At 42.7% G+C, this 27,864-nt stretch overlaps 1 protein-coding gene across 5 annotated transcripts in view; it reads left to right on the top strand.

Annotated features, from left to right (window-relative positions):
- The first annotated feature begins 401 nt into the window (after positions 1-401).
- Positions 402-27,864, top strand: part of appa (amyloid beta (A4) precursor protein a) — a 48,947-nt gene continuing 21,484 nt past the window's right edge. For all 5 annotated transcript variants that reach the window (XM_014151318.2, XM_014151319.2, XM_014151320.2 and 2 more), the window contains exon 1: positions 402-675. In XM_014151318.2, coding sequence (XP_014006793.2) covers positions 616-675 — 60 coding nt within the window. In that variant the 5' untranslated portion in view covers positions 402-615. The remainder of the gene's footprint in view (positions 676-27,864) is intronic.

Below are 27,864 nucleotides of genomic sequence, written 5' to 3' on the forward strand. Positions count from 1 at the left end.
CTCCAGATCAGAGGCAGTAGGGATGAGCCTCATTTTGACTTGTTTTAAGGACATTACATCAAAGTTGGATCAGCCTGTAGTGTGGTTTTCCACTTTAATTTTGAGTGTGACTCCAAATCCAGACCTGCATGGGTTGATAAATTGGATTTCCATTGATTATTTTTGTGTGATTTTGTTGTCAGCACATTCAACTATGTAAAGAAAAAAGTATTTAATAAGATGATTTCTTTCATTCAAATCTAGGATGTGTTGTTTAAGTGTTCCCTTTATTTTTTTGAGCAGTGTATAATTTTTTTTTACATAGAATTAAGCATAATTATTATGGCTCTAGATTGCAGGGAAAATCTGTTTCAGCTGTTTGAAAAATGCTAAATTCAGTGTTTAGCCCCCATCGGGGCCACACCCAGAGCTATCCTCAGATTTTTTGGGCCTCTCGCTAATAATTCCGTTCATTCGTTGTCGGGTCAGGTGACTTGGTGCTCGAGCAGCCTCGGTATCGTTCTCCATTAAACAAACACAGTCAGCGGCACTGCCACGGAGACGAGCTCTGAATACATACTGACGGAACATAGAATAATACACCGTACATAGGACGCGTTGTGACAATAATACGGCATGGGGGACCGTATGGCTTTGATGCTGCTGGTTGTTGCGACCACGGCGTTAGCAGTTGAGGTAAGAAACTGGGTAAAGATAGTCGGGACAAGGCTGAGCTCCATGGCTATTCTTCTCTTCCTCTGCTATTGCGGGAGCCGGGTGATTCCAAACCATGGGGGCTAATTACGCATGAATAGAACAAAATGAAACCAGACATTCAGCAAGGCTGTGAACATATTCCACGCCTGAATACATGTTGGACAGCTTTTTATCGAATTTAGTCTGACTCGAAATCATAGAAGTAGCATAGCCCGTGTTTAGATCCCCTTTTGCCCAGTACTGTTATAAACTGCTATATTTCTGCCATTGCTTGAATTGAAATCTAGTTTTATAGCCTATGGATAAGTTTTATTTTTCACAGTTCAAGATGAGAAATAATGACTTATTTTACACAGAAAGGAAGACCTGATGAATCGTTCCAATCTAGGCTACGGCTGAGATTCCTGTGTCACCTCTGTAAACGAACGTGATTTTTGTTTCTGTGCGTAATTACACTTCAAAACAGCCTAGTCTAAACAGGTTTCTCTAGTGGCAATATTGATTGTTGTATCCGGAGATGATGGGTAATATGATCACCATTTTGTAGCCATTTGTGTAGTGTTTTTTTCCCCCATGGCTCGATGGTATATTTTGGTGGTGGGCGTGAAAGTAAACATTTAACGTTATAGTGGGTTATTCTTTCCCTTAGATTTAGCTTTCTGTAGCCTAAAGACACAGGCTATTCCCTAAAAAGAGCCAACGAGTAGACCTATGACCCATTAATTCTGCACATTGCGCCCATGGATAAGGGTAAAATCGCCTATGTTTTCCCTACGTCAACCTGTTTCATGTTAAACTAGAGAATAAAGATAATGTAGTGAGACAGAAGTAAGATGGCGGCGGTGCACTGCAGCATTCCATGAACCCAGAGGCTCGGGAACGCAGGGACACACCATTAGGTTAACATTTCAACCGATAGGCTGGCTACCTTTTTTTATTTATTTATCACAACTTATCTAACCGTTTCAAGAAAATACCCTGCTAAAATGTCTGTTAAAGTCATGAGTTGTCTGGAATTGGCCCTGGTGTGGAGAGGTTGCACACAATCACCGATCATCTCTCTCTCTCTGTCAGGCGCTATTCCATGTCGGTGTGAATGTGGCCTTTCACGACATTCTTATAGTCTTACAGTGTAACACAAACGCTACATTTGGTATGCCTGTGTGTGGGTACTGCGGTTTGAATTTGAACAAATGATACCAGTCAGTAAGCGGATACATTTGATATGGGTGATACTTGAAAGATGCGGGTCTGTGGGCTAGCTAGGCTACCCACACAATAAGCATTACTCTTCTCACACCTCAAGTTCAATATTTCAATGTCACTCAGGTTTTACTAGGCCTTCTCACATCCATACACCTCTAACATAGCTAGTTGTTATACGTATTACCCCTAATGTTTCTGACTATATGTATCAGTTGTTCTTAATCTTAGTTCAATATAGCCAAAGGGTGTTGGTGATATTTCAACATATTAAGATCATTTCAGTCAATTAAATGCCAAATAGTCTATGAAGTTGATTTTCAAACCTCCCAATACAGAAGTTCATAGTTAGTTGGTATTTCCCATATTGTGGGTTGTCAATAATTGACAATTAATTCCTTAAATTTTTGTTGGGAAAAGAAAGCTGATGTAGTTTATAATGCTTTATTACTTGATATACACATGTATAAGCCACAAATTGAACAGTCTAAGGACAAAGGGCAGGGCTCTCTTGTTAATCCGACCTCTATACAGACTGGAGTGTAGGAGCAGAATTTCAGTTTCCCATCCTTGGTCGACGAGCAACCCAGGCAGTCTGTCAATGCACTGCAGTCATTCAAGCCCAGGGCAACACAGCCTCTCACCCATTAGCGTACATTATACCCATTGTCTCCCTTTGGCATCCACTGCTCATGTTGCAGCTTCATCCAACCACCCATTTAAAGCGCCAGTTTCCAATAGCGCATTAAAGGGACAATTAGCTCTATGTTAGTCTCTACAATTCCTACCCTTGTAATGGTTTGTTGTTGTGTGCCATTCATTGTCTCTGTTTTGGGATGTTTCTCAAGCCATGCCAACCATCCTCCATTTTAAGCCCCTTTTTATGTTTTGGTGGCGGTGCCTCTTTTTCTGCCTGCCAGATAGAAATTCCTGGCCCTTTATGGCGTTGTCATGGTACGTTTATGTTGTTCTCCCCACGTTGGGATGTTCCTCCCCTTTCAGGATTTGTTGTATTTTGTACCCTCTTTCTCTCCCATGTAGCCACACTGGACATCCTCACTTTTAAGTAATGGGTTTGTCTGAAAAGGTCATGTCACCTATCCCTTTAATGACATGGCAGGTTTTCAGGAGAGCTGATCAGTAAAAGGACCTGGCATGGTGGTGTAAGGCCGGCTTTGTGCGCTGTAAATTGGCCTTTCAGATTGCATCCATGGCTGGTTATCTCTATCTTGCTGTTCAGTTGGCATGAAATGGAGTGAAACAGTGAGTGACTACCTGAACTTGTCCAATGAGAGACGTTTGTTTTCACATTCTGTTGCAAAACATTTTGCAACGGTGTGCCCTAATAAACACGACCATGAAGAGCTTTACAGAGCAAATATATCATGATATCACTGTATCATCTGATATGAAATGTGCAGCAGTGTCTGGTACAGACCACATTTAGAAGCTCTCACAACATCAGGATGGGCTAGATTGAGAAGCGACTCAAACCCCACTCTTCACAATCCCTCATCTGTACAGATCATTGGTTCTGTGCAGGTGCTGCTCCCCAATGAAACCTGGATGAGAGTTATCAGGGACCCCACCTCCAACCAGGAGAGAATGGGTGTGTTCCAGGTTGTCTTTTTGCAGTCATGCTGCACATCTCAGACTACTCTATCATAATAAAGTAGCACCTGAATCATTAAACACTTCTCTAGGCTTTGTGAGTTCTGATAATCTGCAATAATGACGACCTGGATGACCTGGAACGCGCCCTATAGCCCTGCTGCTATGGCAACCCCACCGCTGCCCTGTACAGGCCAGTGGATCACGTCTTAACTGTCAGTGTCACCGTCATGGACGCTGCGTGACTGACGTGGCCAGTGGCGAGTCGTGTGTGTGTGTGTGTGTGTGTGTGTGTGTGTGTGTCTGACCTTCACGTTCCCTCATACAATCCTGGAACTTGATCGTCTGAGCGACCAAGCGCAGTCAAAGAGCCTGGTGGAGGTCGTTCGTGATGATTTCAGTTTTTAGGGGGCTGACTCTCTGTGGCTTATAGTTTTATAGAATTAATCCAAAATGGCACCCTATTCCTTATGTCGCCTTTCCAATAGGGCTCCGGTAAAAAGTAGCGCACTACATAAGGAGTACAGTGCCATTTGGGATGTAGACATAGTCCACCGTTAACATATAGCTGCAGAGAGTAGGAGCGCGATGGAAAGAGGGGGAGGGCAGTCAATGTGATGTACATCGACGTATGGGACAGTGATCTGTGTGACCCGTTGATTGAGCCCACGTGGATATATTAATTAATAATACATCCGATGGCAACATGCTCCTGACATACACACAGACAGTTAGATACACATGCACACTCACTCTACACAACAAAGCCAATACATAATCACACAAACACAGCAGCATGTGTCTTAGGAATTATGCAACACAGTCCCTCTGACAACAAAATGGCCACTCCTTCTTCAGTCAGCCTCCTTTATTCTTGATTGACTTGTCCTACTTGATCAAATGTCTCCCAAAGCAATCAAATACTCTAAAACATGTATTTTCTGAATTCCAAATCAACCCCTAGCCCCTACCGTGTACAGGCTACACGCCTAGACACTCCTATAGAGCTGACTGTTTATGAAAGAATTTGTTAGGTATTGGTAATGGCTTACTTTTACCTTTTCATTTAGCTAGGGTGTAAATATAGCCATATTGATTCCACCGATCTAACCATCCAATCCTCTCAGGTCGACAGGAGTGGATAGGGAGTAGGGGGCTAGGGGTTGATTTGAAATTGAGCAATTATTCCTCACCTCATCAATTATCCCTCCTTCTCCCATGTTGGGTCTCTTTTTGAAATGATTGAGCTACCTGCCTTGCCCACCTCCTCTCCTCCCTCCTTATCCCCCTCTTCCCTCCTCCTCCTGTGTTTTGGTGGCGGCGGTGCCCTCCCCGGTCCCCTGGCACCCGCGCTATAATTAGAGCGCCGCCTCCCAGAGATATTCCTGTCTCTGCTCTCACGCTTTCTTCCTTTCATTCCTCCCTTATTCAAGTTTTTTTCACTGCCTCTTTCTTCAGAAGCAACAGGCCTAAGTCTTCCCTCATTCAATATCTTCTCTTTTTCCCATTCCTCCCTTTCATTCCCTCCTTATCTTTCTTTTTACTGCCTTTTTCTCCAAGACAGGCTAACGCTTCCCTCGCTCAACCCTCGACAGTGTCCCTTTGTATATTGATTGGCCTTGTGTATATTTATTGCTACATGTACTGTGAAGGGAGTTATGCGTATCGCTTTACAACAGTTTCAATCAACTATTACCTGACATTTGGAGAATTTAATCAGTGCTGGTCTAAATGTTGATTTTGGGCTTCGATTTAATCCACTTGCTCAAAATTGCGTTGTTGATTTATAGTTTGCAGTTCTGAAGTATCTAATATCTCTAAAAGGTCCTCTTTGTTTCATGAACTAAATAACTTAGCTGAACTGTGAGTAGCATAGCGTGTGTGTGTGTGTGGTGTCAAGAAGGAGTGGGATGTTCTTGGCAGTGCCCTGCTATTCCCAATTCCTGTTTCCTTGTCCCCACCATTACCTAGGGTTGGTTTCCTGTATTTGTGTGACGCAGGAGGAGGCTTATAGCCTACTGTGTGTGTGTGTGTGTGACAGTAATGGAACATGGCTGTGTGTGTACATTTTGAGTGTGTGTCCGGGCGTGTTTGTCTCGCACTTGATTCATTTTGTACATCTCTCCCGTGTGTGTGCATTTTAATCTCACTTGATTAATTGTGTGTGTTCAGTGCCCCACTAAGATATGTGGGACGGGTAAGCAATGCGTCACTGCAAGGGTATGCTGCTGACCCCGTACATTACCTTATTTCTCAGTATGGGGAGCTTGTTCTTGGAAACATGCAAGCATGTATCGTACATTGACTTCACATAGTAGACTTGTTCCATTGTGGCTCATTTGGTAGAGTGCTTGGGCGGTATCCAGAATGTTATACTTTCATTCCGACCTTGTGCCATATTGGCATAATTGGTAACACCGTCACTGAACACAAGGGGTGCTGTTTTCAAACCCCACTGATACTCTGTAATCCGAAGGTTAGCAATGCTAACAAGTACCTGTAAAATCCCATAGAAAATGCTAACGATCGCATTGCGAACATTTTTTACAGTTTCCGACCTAAAATATACATGACTCAAAAATGCTACTCAGTTTGCTGCACGCACAAAACAAATATTAGCCAGCAAGGCTCTTGATACAGGATGGATTTCTCTGTTACCAAGCCTCCTGAGTGGCGCAGCTGTCTAAGGCACTGCATCTCAGTGCTAGTGGCGTCACTACAGACCCTGGTTCGATCCCGGCCTGTAACACAACCGGCCGTGATCGGGAGTCCCATAGGGCGGCGCACAATTGGCCTAGCGTTGTCCGGGTTAGGAGAAGGTTTGGCCAGGGTAGTCCGTCATTGTAAATAAGAATTTGTTCTTAACTGACTTGCATAGTTTAATAAAACATTTTCAAAGTGAATTCTTTTTGGAAGAAGCTAACCACATACAGTAGCTAGATAGCCAACTAGCTACTAAATCAGCAAACCAAATTAGAGGTCGACCGATTATGATTTTTCAACGCCGATACCGATTATTGGAGGACCAGCGGAGCCGATACCGATTAATCGTCCGATTAATTTTTTTATATTTTTATAATGACAATTACAACAATACTGAATGAACACTTATTTTAACTTAATATAATACATCAATAAAATCAGTTTAGCCTCAAATAAATAATGAAAGTGTTGGAGAAGAGACTAAAAGTGCAATATGTGCCATGTAAGAAAGCTAATGTTTAAGTGCCTTGCTCAGAACATGGGAACATATGAAAGCTAGTGGTTCCTTTTAACCTGTTGGGGCTAGGGGGCAGTATTTGCACGGCCGGATAAAAAACGTACCCGATTTTAATCTGGTTACTACTCCTGCCCAGTAACTAGAATATGCATATAATTATTGGCTTTGGATAGAAAACACCCTAAAGTTTCTAAAACTGTTTGAATGGTGTCGTGAGTATAACAGAACTCATTTGGCAGGCCAAAACCTGAGAAGATTCCTTACAGGAAGTGGCCTGTCTGACCATTTCTTGCCCTCCTTGATCATCTCTAACAAATACAGGGGATCTCTGGCATGACGTGACACTTCCTACGGCTCCCATGGGCTCTCAGAAGGCGGGAAAAAGCTGAACGATGTAATTCCATCCCCAGGCTGAAACACATTAGTGCGTTTGGCAAGTGCTCTATCAGAGGGCCATCAGACTGAGGCTCGTGCATGAGGGGATAGCATGCTTTTACTTTCACTCTCTTTGTAATAAAAAAACGATTTCCCGGTCGGAATATTATCGCTTTTTTACGAGAAAAATGGCATAAAAATTGATTTTAAACAGCGGTTGACATGCTTCGAAGTACGGTAATGGAATATTTCGATTTTTTTTTTTTGTCACGAAATGCACCATGCTCGTCACCCTTATTTACCCTTTCGGATAGTGTCTTGAACGCACGAACAAAACGCCGCTATTTGGATATAACAATGGATTATTTGGGACCAAACCAACATTTGTTATTGAAGTAGAAGTCCTGGGAGTGCATTCTGACGAAGAACACCAAAGGTAATAACATTTTTCTTATAGTAAATCTGACTTTGGTGAGTGCTAAACTTGCTGGGTGTCTAACTAGCTAGCCCTGTGATGCTGGGCTATCTGCAAACGTGTGGTTACTGTTAGCTAACGCCTCTGTCCAGAAGCAAGCACCAGCTAGCCTTGAGCTAGGCCCATATAACAACTAATTCTAGGGCTACAGTACCTCCTTTGCCAATTGGCCTGGACCCTTTATTGTCGACACGGAGCCCTGCCAATCCATCACGACTGGACTGCCGACGTGATAGCCCGATGTGGTCTCAACAGCCTATTCTGTTAGGATGTCGCCGAAGTACCAGCTACTACCCCGGCCCGCTAGCTTTTCTGAACGCTGTGCTCCCTGCTCGCCTAGCGTAGTAGTGACAACCGAACAGCATCCTGACTCAACTATTTCTGTAGAGCCTTCAGTCCCGCTCAAAATGCCTTAGATGGGTCTTTCGTTCCACACAGTTGCAGAGACCTACAACTTGTACATCCAGAGACAAAACCTCTCATCGTCACTCAACGCCTAGGTTTACCTCCACTGTACTCACATCCTACCATACCCTTGTCTGTACATTATGCCTTGAATCTATTCTACTGCGCCCAGAAGTCTGCTCCTTTTATTCTCTATCGCCAACGCACTAGACGGCCAGTTGTTGTAGCCTTTAGCCATACCCTTATCCTCCTCTGTTCCGCTGGTGATGTAGAGGTTAACCCAGGCCGAGTAGCCCCTAGTTCCACTCCTATTCCCCAGGCGCTATCATTTGTTGACTTCTGTAACCGTAAAAGCCTTGGTTTCATGCATGTTAACATCAGAAGCCTCTTCCCTAAGTTTGTTTTATTCACTGCTTTAGCACACTCCGCCAACCCTGATTTCCTAGCCGTGTCTAAATCCTGGCTTAGAAAGGCCACCACAAATTCTGACATTTCCATCCCCAACTACATTTTCCGCCAAGATGGAACTGCCAAAGGGGGTGGAGTTAGCGTGCAGAGTTCTGTCATGCTATCCAGGTCTATGCCCGATCAGTTCGAGCTTCTACTTTAAAAAAAACACCCCTGACACCATATGTGAATTAATTGCCCCCCATTTATCTTCAGAGTTTGTACTGTTAGGTGACCTAAACTGGGATATGCTTAACAACCCGGCCGTCCTACAATTTAAGCTAGATTCCCTCAATCTCACACAAATGATCATGGAACCTTCCAGGTACAACCCTAAATCTGTAAACACGGACACCCTCATAGATATCATCCTGACCAAGCTGCCCTCTAAATACACCTCTGCTGTCTTCAACCAGGATCTCAGCGATCATTGCCTGCATCCATAATGGGTCCGCGTTCAAACGACCACCCGTCATCGCTGTCAAACACTCACAAAAAAAACACTTCAGCGAGCAGGCCTTTCTAATCGACCTGGCCCGGGTATACTGGAAGGATATTGACCTCATTCCGTCAGTAGCGGCTGCCCGGTTATTATTTAAGTGCTTTCCTCACCATCTTAAATAAGCATGCCCCATTCAAAAAATGGAGAACTAAGAACAGATATAGCCCTTGGTTCACTCCAGACCTGACTGCCCTTGACCAGCACAAAAAAAATCCTGTGGCGTACTGCATTAGCATCGAATAGCCCCCGCGATATGCAACTTTTCAGGGAAGTTAGGAACCAATATACACAGGCAGTTAGGAAAGCAAAGGCTAGCTTTTTCAAACAGAAATTTGCATCCTGTAGCACAAACTCCCAAAATTTCTGGGACACTGTAAAGTCCATGGAGAATAAGAGCACCTCCTCCCAGCTGCCCACTGCACCGAGGCTAGGAAACCCTGTCAACACCGGTAATTTACGATAATCGAGAATTTCAATAAGCATTTTTCTATGGCTGGCCATGCTTTCCTCCTGGCTACCCTTACCCCGGTCAACAGCTCTGATCTCTGCACCCCCACACAGCAACTTGCACAAGCCTCCCCATTTTCTCCTTCACCCAAATCGAGATAGCTGATGCTCTGAAAGAGCTGCAAAATCTGGAACCCTACAAATCAGCTGGGATAGACAATCTGGACCCTCTTTTTCTAAAAATGATCCACCGTAATTGTTGCAACCCCTATTACTAGCCTGTTCAACCTCTTTCGTATCCCTAAAGATTGGAAAGCTGCCACAGTCATCCGCCCTTGAAAGGGGGTGACACTCTAGACCCAAACTGTTACAGGCCTATATCTATCCTACCCTGCCTTTCTAAAATCTTTGAAAGCCAAGTTGACAAACACACCACTGACCATTTTGAATCCCACTGTACCATCTCCGCTATGCAATCTGGTTTCCAAGCTGGTCATGGGTGCACCTCAGCCACGCTCAAGGTCCTAAACGATATCATAACCACCATAGATTAAAGACAATACTGTGCAACCGTATTCATCTACCTGGCCAAGGCTTTCGACTCTGTCAATCACCGCATTCTTATTGGCAGACTCAACAGCCTTGTTTCTCAAATGACTGTGTTCCGCAATGTTCTTCATCTCGTAGCATATTGCAGAAGTTGACTGCAGGTACTTAAGTAACTACAAATATTTATAAAAAAATGTTAACTAAATAGTTTTGACGGTATTGAAAAACCATATCGTGGCTTTTTTCAAATACCCCGATTATACGGTATACCGCCCAAGCCTAGCTTGTGTACACACACACACACACACACACACACGTGCGCATGCATGCATGTGCACGAATGCATATATGGGCATTCTCACACACACGCACTAGGGCTGTTCCCGACGGGAACAAATGTTGGTCGATTAAAAGTCGTCTGTTCTTTCGAATAATTGATTGGTCTAATTATTTTTTATTTTTTTACATAGAATTTTATGGGTTTTAATAAAATCAAATATGCATTGAGCTTGTTTGATGCTTTAAGTGCACTGTTTGATGAAATAAGACACAAATGACTCAAGAGGGAGCCATAGATCTGGATAACCAGAACGAAAAAAATAAATTTACCTGACCCAACCAATCTTCTCACTCTCCTGCTGACTTTTGCAGATTCTGCCATTACTCCCTTAAGTGGCCGGTAATAGGCTACATGAGGAATCGGCAACCTTTCTCATGTGGAATGCCAGTTTATCTTACAATTTCTACAGATCTGATTGCCAGTTATAGTTTTCATATGCGTGTTTGCATGCAACAGATTAATTTAATTTCTAATAACATCTTCATATCTCAATCATTGTGGTGGTTAATCAAAATGAAAATGATCCAAACCTAAAAAGTTACTTCTGGCCTCCTGAGTGGTGCAGCGGTCTAAGGCACTGCATCGCAGTGCTTGAAGTGTCACTATAGACCCGGGTTCGATCCCGGGCTGTGGCAGCCGGCCATGACCGGGAGACCCATGAGGGGGCGAACAACTTGCCCAGCATCGTCCGGGTTAGGGGAAGGTTTGGCCGGCCGAGATGTCCTTGTCTCGTTGTGCTCTAGCGACGACGACTGGCGGGTCAGTGCATGCACGCTGACACGGTTGCCAATCGTACGTTTTTTTTTTTCCTCCGACACATTGCTGCGTCTGGCTTCCGGGTTAAGCAAGCAGTGTATCAAGAAGCAGTACTCTTGGCAGGGTAGTGTTTCGTAGGACGCATGGCTCTTGGCCTTCGCCTCCTATGTCCCATCGCTGCAACTCCCGTACGGACAAGACTGCAACTACCAATTGGATATCACGAAATTGGGGGGGGGATACTTAAAACAAATAAAAATATTAACTTCTATATGTAAAAATAGCTTACATAAAGCCAACAAAGGAACATTTTGCAGCCTGCAGGTAGAAAATATCCTGATCAAAATAAATATCCGATGATTCACATTGGCTACGCATGGCCTGACTGCAACTAACTTGAAACGTATTAACTTGGGTCCAGCCTGAAGCTTGACTTGCAATCTGGGCTCTGTTTCCCACACCAGTGAGCTCTGGACAGACACAGCTGTAGGCTATTTGGCAAGGGTTAAGGAGCAGTGCTTGACGTGGACAGGATCTGAGTACAGACACCTCACATTTTCTACTGCTTGAGCTCCTATTCCTCTTGTGGAGCTCCTGCATCTACATATAAACAGTAAATATTCCTTTGTGGAGATGGTTGTCCTTCTGGAAGGTTCTCCCATCTCTGCATCACTCCACAAATCAGGCCTTTATGGTGTAGTAGCCAGACGGAAGCCACTCCTCAGCGGCAGGGACTGGGAGACTAGTCAGGATCGAGGCAAAGATGAACGGCGCAAAGTACAGAGATCGTTGATGAAAACCTGCTCAGGACCTCAGATTGGGGCGAAGATTCACCTTCCAACAGGACAATGACCCTAAGTACACAGCCAAGACAACGCAGGAGTGGCTTTGGGGCAAGTCTCTGAATGTTCTTGAATGGCCCAACCAGACTCCGGACTTGAATCTGAACGAACATCTCTGGAGAGACCTGGAAATAGCTGTGCAGCAACGCTCCCCATCCAACCTGACAGAGCTTGAGGATCTGCAGAGAAGAATGGGAGAAACTCCCCAAATACAGGTGTTCCAAGCTTGTAGCGTCATACCCAAGAAGACTCGAGGCTGTAGTCACTGCCAAAGGTGTTTCAACAAAGTACTGAGTGAAGAGTCTGAATACTTATTTAAATGTGATTTTTATAAATTAGCGAAAACCTGTTTTTGCATTGTCATTATGGGGGGGGATGTGTGTGTGTAGATTGAGGGGGAAAAAACAATTTGATCCATTTTAGAATAAGGCTGTAACGTATCAAAATGTGAAAGGCATTTCTGTTTTTTATTTGCAAAAATGTCTAAACCTGTTCGCTTTGATTATGGGGTATTGTGTGTAGATTGTTACAGCCTTGTTCTAAAATTGGTTAAATATCAATGTGGAAAAGGTCAAGGGCTCTGAATAATTGGACTGTGTGTATATATACATGCACATGCAGTACCAGTCAAAAGCCCTCATTCAAGAGTTTTTCTTTATTTTTGTATATGAAATAACACATGTAATCATGTAGCTTTGCACACTCTTGGCATTCTCTCATTCAGCTTCACCTGGAATGCTTTTCCAACAGTCTTGAAGGAGTTCCCACATATGACCACTTGTTGGCTGCTTTTCCTTTACTCTGCGGTCCAACACATCCCAAACCATCTCAATTGGGTTGAGGTCGGGTGATTGTGGAGGACAGGTCATCTGATGCTGCACTCTATCACTCTCCTTGGTCAAATAGCCCTTACACAGCCTGGAGGTGTGTTGGGTGATTGTCCTGTTGAAAAACAAATGATAGTACATTTAAGCGCAAACCAGAAGGGATGGCGTATCGCTGCAGAATGCTGTGGTAGCCATGCTGGTTAAGTGTATCTTGAATTGTAAATAAATCAGTGTCACCAGCAAGGCACCATCACACCACCTGCTCCATGCTTCACTTTGGGAACCACATGCGGAGATCATCCATTCACCTACTCTGCATCTCACAAAGACTCAGCGGTTGGAACCAGAAATCTCAAATTTGGACTCATCAGACCAAAGGACACATTTCCATCAGTCTAATGGCCATTGCGCTTGTTTCTTGGACCAAGCAAGTTCTTCTTCTTCTGTTTCTTCTTCTTCTGTTTCTTCTTCTTCTGTTTCTTCTTCTTCTGTTTCTTCTTCTTCTGTTTCTTCTTCTTCGGTTTCTTCTTCTTCGGTTTCTTCTTCTTCGGTTTCTTCTTCTTCTGTTTCTTCTTCTTCTGTTTCTTCTTCTTCTGTTTCTTCTTCTTCGGTTTCTTCTGCTTCTGTTTCTTCGGTTTCTTCTGTTTCTTCGTCTTCGTCTGTTTCTTCTGTTTCTTCGTCTTCGTCTGTTTCTTCGTCTGTTTCTTCGTCTGTTTCTTCTTCTTCGTCTGTTTCTTCTTCTTCGTCTGTTTCGTCTGTTTCTTCTGTTTCGTCTGTTTCGTCTTTCTTCTGTTTCGTCTGTTTCTTCTGTTTCTTCTGTTTCTTCTGTTTCTTCGTCTTGTACTTGTTACTTGACTCTCTGTAGCGTACTTATTTGAGTCGTACTTGTACTTGACTGACGGCTGGTCCTCTGCAGCAGAGGTAACGCTGGGTCTTCCTTTCCTGTGGCGGTCCTCATGAGTGCCAGTTTCATCATAGAGCTTGATGGTTTTTGCGAGTGCACTGTAATTGACTGTCTTTTCTCTTTGCTTATTTGAGCTGTTCTTGCCATAATATGGACTTGGTATTTTACTAAATAGGGCTATATTCTGTATACCACCCCTACCTTGTCACAACACAACCGATTGGCTCAAACGCATTAAGAAGGAAAGAAATTCCACAAATACATTTTTACCAAGGCACACCTGTTAGCTGAAATGCATTCCAGGTGACTACCTCATGAAGCTGGTTGAGAGAATGCAAAGGGTGGCTACTTTGAAGAATATCAAATGTAAAATATATTTAGATTTGTTTAGCAGTTTTTGGTTACTACATGATTTCCATGTGTTTTTTTTTTTATCGTTTTGATGTCTTCACTATTATTCTACTATGTAGAAAATAGTAAAAAAATAAAGAAAAACCCTTGAATGAGTAGGTGTCTCAAAACTTTTGACTTATTTATATATATATATATATTTTTTTATTACACACACACACACACAGTACAGGGGGTAGGCTGTCATTGTAAATAAGAATTTGTTCTTAACTGACTTGCCTAGTTAAAGACAATACAGTGCATTCGGGAAGTATTCAGACCCCTGACCTTTTCCACATTTTGTTATGTTACAGCCAGTCTTATTGGTTGACAATGAGGTTGTCAACTGTTGTCATAGGGACACAGTAGCACATCTCGACCAGATGGGAAAAGACATCTACGTCATGGCCACGGCAACCAGTCTTCCGTTCCGGGTGCAGGGTGTAATTGGAATGTTGGCAGGCAGGGTGTGAGGGAAATGAAGGGCTGACTGCCCTCTAATCACTGTAACACACTCCCACATCCAACCTACCAGAGGATCCGGTCCCAGAGACTAGCACCGATAACATTACACACACACTCATAAACGTGCACACACACAGAGATGCACACTCCAAAGACCAAGCACATGTACTGATATTCCAAACAGAACAAGGCTCTGTCCTCCAGGGCAGTGGTGGAAAAACTACTAACTTGAGTAAAAGTAAAGATGCCTTAATAAAAAATGACTGAGTCACCCAGTAAAATACTATTTGAGTAAAAGTATTGGTTTTTTAAGGTACTTAAGAAAAGTGGTGGAAAAAGTACAGTTGTCAGACTTGAGTAAAAGTACATGCTATTCATCAAATTCCTTATTGTGCAAACCAGATGGCACAATTTACATTTTTTTTCCTTTTGATTTAAGGACAGCCAGGGGCACACTCCAACATTCAGACACAATTTACTTACGCAATATGTGTTTAGTATCCACCAGATCAGAGGCAGTAGCGATGATGGGTGCCTGAATTGGACCATATTGCTGGTGTGCCTGAGCATTTGAAATGTAACGAGTTCTTTTGGGTGTCAGGGAAAATGGGTGTTAAGTACATATTTTCTTTAGGAATGTAGTGGAGTATATTAATTGTGTGTGTGTGTGTGTGTATATATATATATATATATATATATATATAGTATATATATAGATATAGATATAGATATAGATATAGATAGATAGATAGATAGATAGATCTCCAAGAAAACTACTTAAGTAGTATTCAAAGTATTTTTACTTATTTGTTTGTAAGTCAGTCTGTCTATGTTTTTATACAAGGCCTCTGGCTATTTCTCTTTCCTCCCCAGTCATTGTTGATGTGTCTGTCTACTCAGTATCTGTCTGTCATTCTTATCGATCTGTTTATGGTCTGTCTCTATACGGCCTGGCTGCATCTAAAATGGCATCCTATTCCCTTTAGAGTGCACAACTTTTGACCAGAGCACACATTTCAAACACAGCCAGGGAGCTAGACAGACCATAGTGTTGTACTAGTAGTGCACTACATGGGGAATAGGGTGCCATTTCAGACGCACCCTGTGTCTCTGGTGGGTAGAGACGGGCAGAGGACACTCTCCAGACATAATAGCGGATCTCGGGCGACACTCGCTCCGCCAGAGGGTCTCCCTAGGTCTGAAGCAGATCCCAGTGGCAGGCCTGGGACACTCAGATAAGAGAGCCACAATTAATGCCGCCCCGGGATTGTGGGACTGGTTCACAGAACAGGGCCCGGGAGGATGAAATCTGTGTGTGTGTGTGGTGTGTGTGTGATGATGATGATGATGATATTATACACTTGTTCTTCGGGGTGTGTGTATGTACGCCACTGCACGTGCATGCATATGAGGTCCGGGTGTGCATGTGTGTTTTCATGCTAATAGAATGACAAAGCAGAAGGTGGACCCAGCCGGAAGAATTATAACTCCTAGTCAAAACCCACGAGATCCCCATGCAATCCAATGGGAAGAACCCTATACCCATTGGTCAAGCTAGAGGAATGGTCAGTGACCCACCAATAATAGCACATTGACACATTCTCACTGGACAATAGGTACCAGGCAAGTTTTCTGTTTAACCGAACGAGTCAATACTGACTGAGACTGTGGATCTTAGATACAATATGGAGCAAAGATCATGTGTGATATAGACCCGGTATGTTTTGTCTGGTTTCAATATAGGTCACTGAACGAGGTCACCCGACTGAAATGAGGCCATGATTTAATTCAAATAACTTTTTGTCCTGTGTAGGGCTGACCCCATTTTTTTTGGTTGGTAGGCTGTTGGTTGACCGATACTGTTTTTTAGTTAAAAAAAAAAATTGCAGGTCTTTGACACCTTTCTCAGTGGACTAATCCATTGCGGATGCTGCGGGGATGGCACTCCAGTAGTACATTTACCATTTAATTCCCATTTCTAATCTACAATGTTTGTTTAGTTACCGTAATTTCTGTTAATGCAATATACCCAGGTCTGCTTCCCTTACTCACTATCATAGAAAAACAATCAACGTGGCTTCTTGTCTCTGTGTAAGTATGTCGACAGTACGTTCCTACTAGTACCAGCAACCAGCTGGCTAGGCGCAGTCCAAAGATTATGCGTGGGTATAGGATTGACTGACTTTTTATTTTCAGAAACGGACACTGTCTGTTTCATGGCCCACTTTCAGGATGAGGCAAATCTTCCCTGTGTTTTCAGGCGGTGGCTGGACCTATTGTAATGCGTGTTCTAGTTTCCATGGTATCAACTTTTGCCGGTGGAGATGTGTGCAACTGGGATCACTAACCAGTGCACCAGCTCCAAAGGTGTGATTGATGAGAGCAGTCTCCCATGTGCTCTGCTAGTAAGGCTAGTACCAGCAGTACCAAGCTTTGGATTAAGGTATATTTACATTGGGGAGTACTGCCATTTTTTTGTGAATTAGACTTTGGTCAAATGCCTGACTGCTCCTTTCTTCCCGATTCTCCCAGAGAATTGCCCGATGTGCTATCACTTTACATTTGGTGTGCCGCGGTTGACCATTAATTGCACAGGTATAAATTGTTTGTTGGCCGTTTGGGGGGGAAAACTCTTGATGTAGCGAGCCGGGACTGTTATTCCTGCATTTCCCCAAATTAATCTTATATCAACTGTATTAGCCTTTTTACTGTGTTCTTACGACAACAGTACATAGGACCATATTGGAGGTAACACAGACCTATGTGGGGTACTTTACATGCAATATCTAGTTCGATGGTGCAGTAGAGACAACACTATCTTGTGACAGCAGCAGGAGGGTACCATGGGTGGTATCCGTGTGGATTGGGCCCTCTGTGGGATATCTCGGCCAGGCAGCTCAGCGTAATCCCCCACCCAGATTACTGCCGGCAGGCTGGCCAGCCGATAGATGAGATTGCAATGCTGGCGATGGATGAGAGTGGGCAGAGGCAAGCGATGGAGCAGGTGGCTCAGGGAAAGCCCTGTCTCATGTCCACTACTCCTTTGTTATATTATTCTGTCTCTGTCTGTCTCTGTGAACCCTGCACCTAGGAAAACCGTTAATCATTACTGTTCTACCTCTCCCGACTGGTTTGTGCTCCAGGGTAAAGTTTTCCCAAGGTACATATCTAGGATCTGCTTTCCCACCCCCAATCCTAACCTTAAACTTTGGGTCAGCTTTGTATTTCCTGCACTAAGATCAGGGTCTAGGGGCAACTTCACCCTACTCCACTGGTGCTCATAGTTTATACACCTTACGTACATCACCTTCCTTGAACCTCATACGCACAAAGCCTCATTGTCCATTTATATCCCGCCCTCTTTCGTCTCTCGCTTTGTTGCTTTCTCTCTCGCTCTTTCTAACCTTTCCATGCCAAACAGTCTGATTTATAAGACTGCAGTGGGATTTGGCTGCTCCCCAGGCCCCCCCCCAATTGTTTGCAGAGGGATGGAGAGTGGTTTAGAGAGAGTGCGAGGGGAGAGTGTTCACACATCAGAGTAGCGGGTAGGTCTAAAAGCAATATAGGGATTGCTCCACCTAGGCCTCTCTTCCAATTTCTTCACATTTAAGACACTTAACAGCTAAGTGATAAGTAGAGGACGGGGGGCGCGACATGGAACTGGGTCAAATTTCAAACACATTCTAAAATCCTTTATACATCAGCAGTTGTCACAAAGTGGAATTGGGTCATTGTAGTCTTTCTATAACAAAAACCTTTTTCACACTATTGTGTCAACCTGAACCGTGCTCTTTTGGCTCGCTTTCCAGTGAGTACTGACTGGGACGATGGCCAGCCTGCTTTTGTTACGAACTGCTTCTTTCCAGCATGATTTGAGTGGGGCATGGCAAGCTAACTATGCCTATATTCACTTTGGGCTGGAAACAGATATGTTATGGGGCCAGCTCAGCTTGCTTTTAGTGACTGGACCTAGCCATGTGAAAAGAAAATATCCAAGCAATATGGTTTGGGTTGGGATGATAATGTGGGTATAGGAGCGTCATGTGCTATCTTACCCAATCTACAGGGTTCTCCAACTCCAATCATTTGGTGTGCAGACTTTTGATCCAGCCCTGCAGTAATGCACATTATTAAAATATTAAACTAAAGGTTGTCTCTCTGGACCGGAATTAGCTGAATCAGGTTTGTCAGTAACTGCAGGGCTGGATCAAAAGTTGGAGAACCCTGTTCTACACCATTGATTTCTTGTAGAGCAGAACTAAGACTCTGATCTTGCACACACATCACAAGGGAGGTGTACCTTTCCACTAGTGTAAATATACAGAAGAAAATTACATGACTGACAAGCAGATGTTTCAGCTAACTGCAGATCTACCCACTGGGCAAAGACATCAGTTCAACGGCTAGTTTTGATTTACATTTGAGTTCAATGTGAAATCAGCAGAAATGTTAACCATGAAATTGGATTTAGTTTTAAAGTTGAGTGAAGACAACAATTTCCCCAAAACCTTCTACGTTGATGACTTTTTGCAAATCCAATCAGTTTTCCATGTTAATTCGAAGTCATCACATTTCCTGGTTGAAGTGACAAGGAAACCACATTAACTTCTTATGGGCAGGTGGGACGGTAGCGTCCCACCTGGCCAACATCCGGTGAAATTGTAGAGCGCGAAATTCAAAAATATCAAATTGAAATATTTAACATTCTTGAAAATATGTTATACATCAAAATAAAGCTTAATGTCTTTTTAATCCAGCCGCTGTGTCAGATTTCAAAAAGGCTTTACGGCGAAAGCAAACCATGCGATTATTTGAGGACAGCACCCTGCATACAAACACATGAAAATCATATTTCAACCAGGCAGGTGTGCCACAAAAGTCAGAAATAGCGATAGAATTCATGCCTTACCTTTGAAGATCTTCTTCAGTTGGCACTCCAAAATGTCCCAGAAACATCACAAATGCTCCTTTTGTTCGATAATGTCCTTCTTTATGTCCCAACAATGTCCATTTATTTGGCACGTTTGATTCAGAAATACACCGGTTTCAACTCGTCCAACATGCCTACAAAGTATCTAATAAGTTACCTGTAAACTTGGTCCAAACATTTCAAACAACGTTCCTAATCCAACCTCAGGTACCCTAAAACGTAAATAATCTATTAAAATTTAAGACGGAATAAACTGTTTCCAATACCGGATAAAAACAACGTGAGCGCGCTCCGGTTCACGAGCATCAAAACAGTAGTCCCCCTGGAGTGACACTTACAATGAATAGCCCTACTTCTTAATTTCTCTAAAGAAAAACATCGAAAAAATCTCAAGACTGTTGACATCTAGTGGAAGCCATAGGAACTGCAACCAGGTTCCTAATAATAAGGGTATCCCATAGAAAACAATTGGAAAATCCTATGACCTCAATTTTTTTTCCCCTGGATGGCTTGTCCTCGGGGTTTTGCCTGCCATACAAGTTCTGTTATACTCAAAGACATTATTGTAACAGTTTTAGAAACTTTAGTTTTTCTATCCAAATCTACCAATTATATGCATATCCTAGCTTCTGGGCCTGAGTAACAGGCAGTTTACTTTGGGCACGCTTTTCATTCAGAGGTGTAAATACTGCCCCCTACCCAAGAGAGGTTAAACCAGTTTGTGACCCTACTCACTGGGCAGTCTCCCTTTCCTCAAACCTTACCAGATCAAATTTTATTGGTCGTGTACACATATTTTGCAGATGTTATCGTAGCAGCAAAATGCTTGTGGTTCTACCTCCAGCAGTGAGGTAATACAGTGAGGGGAAAAAAGTATTTGATCCCCTGCTGATTTTGTACATTTGCCCACTGACAAAGAAATGATCAGTCTATAATTTTAATGGTAGGTTTATTTGAACAGCGATAGACAGAATTTCCCTCATTAAAATGCAAACAATTTATAACATTTGACATGCGTTTTCTGGATTTTTTTGTTGTTATTCTGTCTCTCACTGTTCAAATAAACCTACCATTAAAATTATAGACTGATCATTTCTTTGTCAGTGGGCAAACGTGCAAAATCAGCAGGGGATCAAATACTTTTTTCCCTCACTGTACCTAGTAGAGGTCGACCGATTATGATTTTTCAACACCGATACCGATTTATTGGAGGACCAAAAAAAGCCGATGCCGATTTTTTTAACACATTTTTTTAAAAACATTTTTATTTAATTATTTGTAATAATTACAATTACAACAATACTGAATGAACACTTATTTTAACTTAATATAATACATCAATAAAATCAATTTAGCCTCAAATAAATAATGAAGCATGTTCAATTTGGTTTAAATAATGCAAAAACACAGTGTTGGAGAAGAAAGTAAAAGTGCAATATGTGCCATGTAAGAAAGCTAACGTTTAAGTTCCTTGCTCAGAACATGAGAACATATGAAAGCTGGTGGTCTTCAATATTCCCAGGTAAGAAGTTTTAGGTTGTAGTTATTATAGGACTATTTCTCTCTATACGATTTGTATTTCATATACCTTTGACTATTGGATATTCTTATAGGCACTTTTGTTTTGCCAGTGTAACAGTATAGCTTCCGTCCCTCTCCTCGCTCATACCTGGGCTCGAACCAGGAACACATCGACAACAGCCACCCTTGAAGCAGCGTTACCCATGCAGAGGAAGGGGAACAACTACTCCAAGTCTCAGAGCGAGTGACATTTGAAACGCTATTAGCGCTATCATCGGTTACACCAACCTAATCTTGGGAGTTGATAGGCTTGAAGTCATAAACAGAACAATACTTGAAGAATTGCGAAGGGCTGCTGGCAAACGCACGAAAGTGCTGTTTGAATGAATGCTTACGAGCCTGCTGGTGCCTACCACCGCTCAGTCAGACTGCTCTATCAAACATCAAATCATAGACTTAATTATAACATAATAACACACAGAAATACGAGCCTTAGTTTCCGGATTCGACCATATTAATGACCTATCATCTCGAAAACAAAACGTTTTTCCTGTCAGTGAAATACGGAACCGTTCCGTATTTTATCTAACGGGTGGCATCCCTAAGTCTAAATATTCCTGTTACATTGCACAACCTACAATGTTATGTCATAATTACGTAATATTCTGGAAAATTAGTTCGCAACGAGCCAGGCGGCCCAAAATGCTGCATATACCCTGACTCTGTTTGCAAGAGAAGTGACACATTTTCCCTAGTTAAAAGAAATTCATGTTAGCAGTATTAACTAAATATGCAGGTTTAAAAATATATACTTGTGTATTGATTTTAAGAAAGGCATTGATGTTTATGGTTGGAGCAACGTGTACCTAAGCGATTATATGCAACGCAGGACATGCTAGATAACTACACATGGTTGATGATATTACTCGTTTAACTAGTGATTATGATTGTTTTTTTATAAGAGAAGTTTAATGCTAGCTAGCAACTTACCTTGGCTTCTTACTGCATTTGCGTAACAGGCAGGCTCCTCGTGGAGTGCAATGTAAGGCAGGTGGTTAGAGCGTTGGACTAGTTAACCGTAAGGTTGCAAGATTTGAATCCTGAGCTGACAAGGTAAAAATCTGTTGTTCTGCCCCTGAACAAGGCAGATAACCCACCGTTCCTAGGCCGTCGTTGAAAATGAGAATGTGTTCTTAACTGACTTACCTAGTTAAAGGTCCCTAAAAAATTATCGGCCAAATCGGCGTCCAAAAATACCGATTTCCGATTGTTATGAAAACTTGAAATCGTCCCTAATTAATCGTCCATTCCGATTAATCGGTCGACCTCTAGTACCTAGTGATGCACCAATATGACATTTTTGTCCAATTTCGATATTTTCCTTGTTAAAAAAAAAAAAAAAAAATAAAAAAAACGATACCGACATTTACAATTTAGCAGCCTTTTAAGCATTCTAGTACAGTTAAATATTTAACACACACGGACGCAGTGGTCGATGGCATTACAGTCCCTGGTTCGAATCCATGCTTTATCACATCCGGCTGTGATTGGGAGTCCCATAGTGCGGCGCACAATTGACCCAGCGTTGTTCGGGCCGTCGTTGTAAATAAGAACTTGTTCTTAACTGACTTGCCTAGTTACACACACCACTGACCAAAAAGTTATTTTGTATGTAAACTTCCGACTTCAGCTGTAGATATTTTGTACCTGTTTCCTCCAGCATCTTACAAGGTCCTTTGCGGTTGTTCTGGGATTGATTTACACTTTTCGCACCAAAGTACGTTCATCTCTAGGAGCCAGAGCGCGTCTCCTTCCTGAGCGGTATGAGGGCTGCGTGGTCCCATGGCATTTATACTTGCGTACTATTGTTTGTACAGATGAACGTGGTACCTTCAGGCGTTTTGGAAATTGCTCCCAAGGATGAACCAGACTTGTGGAGGTCTAAATAAAAGCTTAAAATAAAGTGGTGATCCGAACTGACCTATGACAATGAATTTTTATTAGGATTAAATGTCAGGAATTGTGAAACTGAGTTCAAATGTAGTCGTGGCCAAAAGTTTTGAATGACACACATATTAATTTTCACAAAGTTTGCTGCGTCACTGTCTTTAGATATTTTTGTCAGATGTTACTGTGGAATACTGAAGTATAATTACAAGCATTTCATAAGTGTTAAAGGCTTTTATTGACAATTACATGAAGTTGATGCAAAGAGTCAATATTTGCAGTGTTGACCCTTCTTTTTCAAGACCTCTGCAATCTGCCCTGGCATGCTGTCAATTAACTTCTGGGCCACATCCTGACTGATGGCAGCCCATTCTTGCATAACCAATGCTTGGAGTTTGTCAGAATTTGTGGGTTTTTGTTTGTCTACCCGCCTCTCGAGGATTGACCACAAGTTCTCAATGGGATTAAGATCTGGGGAGTATCCTGGCCATGGACACAAAATATCGATGTTTTGTTCCCCGAGCCACTTAGTTATCACTTTTGCCTTATGGCAAGTTGCTCTATCATGCTGGAAAAGGCATTGTTCGTCACCAAACTGTTCCTGGATGGTTGGGAGAAGTTGCTCACCGGCGGATATGTTGGTACCATTCTTTATTCATTGCTGTGTTCTTAGGCAAAATTGTGAGTGAGCCCACTCCCTTGGCTGAGAAGCAACCCCACACATGAATGGTCTCAGGATGCTTTACTGTTGGCATGACACAGGACTGATGGTATCGCTCACCTTGTCTTCTCTGGACAAGCTTTTTTCCGGATGCCCCAAATAATCGGAAAGGGGATTCATCAGAGAAAATGATTTTACCCCAGGCCTCAGCAGTCCAATCTCTGTACCTGTTGCAGAATATCAGTCTGTCCCCGATGTTTTTCCTGGAGAGAAGTGGTTTCTTTGCTGCCCTTCTCGACACCAGGCCATCCTCCAAGTCTTCGCATCACTGTGCGTGCAGATGCACTCACACCTGCTTGCTGCCATTCCTGAGCAAGCTCTGTACTGGTGGTGGCCCGATCTCGCAGCTGAATCAACTTTAGGAGACAGTCCTGGTGCTTGCTGGACTTTCTTGGGCGCCCTGAAGCCTTCACAACAATTGAACCGCTCCCCTTGAAGTTCTTGATGATCCGATAAATGGTTGATTTAGGTGCAGTCTTACTGGCAGCAATATCCTTGCCTGTGAAGCCCTTTTTGTGCAAAGCAATGATGGCAGCACGTGTTTCCTTGCAGGTAACCATGATTGACCGAGGAAGAATAATGATTCCAAGCACCACCCTCCTTTTGAAGCTTCCAGTCTGTTATTCGAACTCAATCAGCATGACGGAGTGATCTCCAGCCTTGTCCTCGTCAACACTCACACCTGTGAGAGAGAATCACTTACATGATGTCAGCTGGTCATTTGATGGCAGGGCTGAAATGCAGTGGACATGTTTTTTTGGGATTCAGTTCATTTGCATGGCAAAGAGGGACTTTGCAATTAATTTCAATTCATCTGACCACTTTTCAAAACATTCTGGAGTATATGCAAATTGCCACCATACAAACTGAGGCAGCAGACCTTGTGAAAATGTATATTTGTGTCATTCTCAACTATTGGCCACGACTGTATTTGGCTAAGGTGTATGTAAACTTCTGACTTCAACTCTAGCTAAACTATATAGCTAGGTGTCATCTAAAATAATCCTAATTTATAAAACAGTTCTTATTTCATTTATGTTGGTTGGACTATGTGAAGCTAGCCACAATTAGGATTAGCCACAATAGTGGGCAGCAGGTAGCCTAGTGGTTTGAGCGTTGGACTTGTAACCGAAAGGTCGAATCCCCAAACTGACAAGGTAAAAATCTGTCGTTCTGCCCCTGAACAAGGCAGTTAACCCACTGTTCCTAGGCCGTCATTGAAAATAAGAATTTGTTCTTAACTGACTTGCCTAGTTCAATAAAGGTAAAATAAAATAGTGGACTTTGCGGTTATGCCTCCAAAATAAAAGTATTGCATGTTTCTACTATTTGTATTCATTTGCATTGTTGTCAATTACATTTATTTTGAAGGCACACCGCAAATCCCACTTGTGCCTAATCCTTAATGTTGCTAGCTTCACAGCACATAACACGGTGCGGTCGAGCTTCACTAGCCAGATGAAGCTAGCTGGCTGCTTATAACGTTAGCTTTGGGCAACAGGGTTAAGTTGCTGACTAGTTATTTATTTTCTTGAACTGAAGTTCAATTTCAATAGGCGAACAACAAGTGGCAACCTAGCTAATACTTACAAGGATTCCTAAATCGTTGCAAAGAATAAGGAAAATGACTGCAGGTTTTACTGGTCATTGTTTTCAGGCTGGTTGTATTGGTGCTAGCTAGGTAACAAGCTTGCTACCCCATAAGTTGTGGTCAAACAAATTATGCTTTATTACCAACGCGGTATTGTAAACGCATCGATCGTGGCCGGTGTTTGCAGACTTTTTCGTACAGTTTTGACAGTGCTACTGTATCATTTTTGACACGCAAAGACCCAAACGGCATTCCATAGTATGTATGTCGTGAAGCTAATAGCAGTGACGCTATTCCTGTGTAACTTCGGTTGGGCAACATCTAAGAAAATAGAGCACCAGTCAGCGAAAGCCAACATCACCCACGAAAGAGAACGGTTGATTGTCAAGGGAAATGAATTCCATTATCTTGGCTTTAATGGATTTCGCCTTTGAAATTTTGTTACTCTTTCAAATGACTGCTTGACTTGTTGACCGCTCAATCCACACAGCTGACATTGTGGGCTAGTTTAGGAATGCTGTGTTGTACGTATAACGCAACATTTTACGTGGTGTCATTAAGTCATGCACCTACGTTTATATAGGTATACACGTCAGCTTGGACATCGGTTTTCCACAACGGGGCGTTAAACTAGACATCGGCCGATACCGATGTTGGCATTTTTAGCTGATATATCGTGCATCCCTAGTAATACCTAACGATGCACACACATCCCCAAAATGTTAAGGAATTAAGAAATATCAAGATGAGCAAAGTCAGTCTGGAATATAAATGTATATGATGGTGTGCATAGATATTATGGACAGTATAGAAAAGGATACAGCCGTAGTTATATAGGGTAAGCCTTGACAAATGTTTGTCGTCCAAAAGATTGGTTGGAGAAAAAAAAATGTTTTTACTTGTATTTTTCCATATAGACGCACCCTATGTTTTAATAAAATGAATTATATGTATTGAGCTTGCCTGATGCTGTAAGCACGCTGTTTGATGAAATAGGACACAAATGATTAGAGGGAGCTAGAGATCAAGATAACCTTATCCGACCATCCTCCTGCTGGCTTTCGCAGATTCTGACGTTACTCTCCTAAAGTTGCTGGTAATAGGCTACACAAGGAGTCTACAACCTTTCTCATGTGGAATGCCAATTTATCTTAGCATTTCTACCGATCTACGTGCCAGTTATGATTTTCATATGCATATTTTTGTGGAACATTTTCATTTATAATACCGTCTTCGTATCTCACAATCATTGTCATGTGGTTAATGAAAATGATACAAACCTAAAAAGTAACTTCTATTACCATTGACAACTAAGTAAAAAAAAAAAAGCCAACAAATAACAATTTGGCCTGCAGGTAAAAACATTTCCTGATTTGAAAATAAATATCATATAAACCAAAGTGGCTACGCATGGTCTGTCTGCAACGAACTGGAAACGTATCAACATAGGTCCGGCCCGAAGCTTGCAGTATTATATAAGTGTGTGTATAAACTCAGAAAAAAATAAGACCTCTCGCTATCAACTGCGTTTATTTTCAGCAAACTTAGCATGTGTAAATATTTGTATGAACATAAGATTCAACAACTGAGACATAAACTGAACAAGTTCCACAGACATGTGACTAACAAATTGAATAATGTGTCCTGAACAAAGGGGGGGTCAAAATCAAAAGTAAGTCAGTATCTGGTGTGGCCACCAGCGGCATTAAGTACTGCAGTGCATCTCCTCATGGACTGCACCAGATTTGCCAGTTCTTGCTGTGAGATGTTACTCCACTCTTCCACCAAGGAACCTGCATATTCCCAGACATTTCATTCAATCTTTAGGATGTTTTTATCGTAAATCCGCAATAAAGTTTCAACCGGAGAAATCCTTTGTCTTCAGAAATGCAATGGAACTGAGGTACCTCTCACGTGAGCGCACATGCCTGATGTTTTAGATGTAGATGTCCTGGAGGGCAGGCAGTGTGGCCCCGGTGATGCGTTGGGCTGACCACACCACCCTCTGGAGAGCCCTGTGGTTGCGGACAGTGCAATTGCTATACCAGGTGATGATGCAGCCTGATCGGATACTCTCAATGGTGCATCTGTAGAAGTTTGTGGTTGAAGAGGCACTTGCACCTTTTTCACCACACTGTCTGTGTGAATGGACTATTTCAGCTTGTCAGTGACGTGCACGCCAAGGAACTTAAAGCTTTTCACCATCTCTACTGCAGACCAGTGGTTTTGGATGGGGGTGTGCTCTCTCTGCTGTCCACGATCAGCTCCTTCATTTTGTTGATGTTGAGGAAGAGGGTATTGTCCTGGCACCACTCCGCCAGGGCCCTCTCCTCCCTGTAGGCTGTCTCATCCATTTTGGTAATCAGGCCTGCCACTTTTGTCTGCAAACTTGATGATTAAGTTGGAGACACACATTGCCATGTAGTCATGGGTGAACAGGGAGTACAGGAGGGGGCTGAGAACGCACCCTTGTGGAGGTGTTGCCTACCTTCACCACCTGAGGTTGTGCCATCTGGAACATGTCAACACAAAGCTGACTCTAGGGTCGTGATCATTTTGCACCAAACCGAAGAAAACTGACAAACGCAGAATGACTTCTTTGTACCAGGGGACTTCTAGCAATTTCCCTAAGCTAGAGATATGCTAACTTCAATTATCTCCAAACTGCACGCAGAGACATAAAAATGGTATCCGTGAGTT

This window comes from Salmo salar, chromosome ssa17 (genome assembly GCF_905237065.1).
Source record: "Salmo salar chromosome ssa17, Ssal_v3.1, whole genome shotgun sequence".
Classification (NCBI taxonomy): Eukaryota; Metazoa; Chordata; class Actinopteri; order Salmoniformes; family Salmonidae; genus Salmo; species Salmo salar.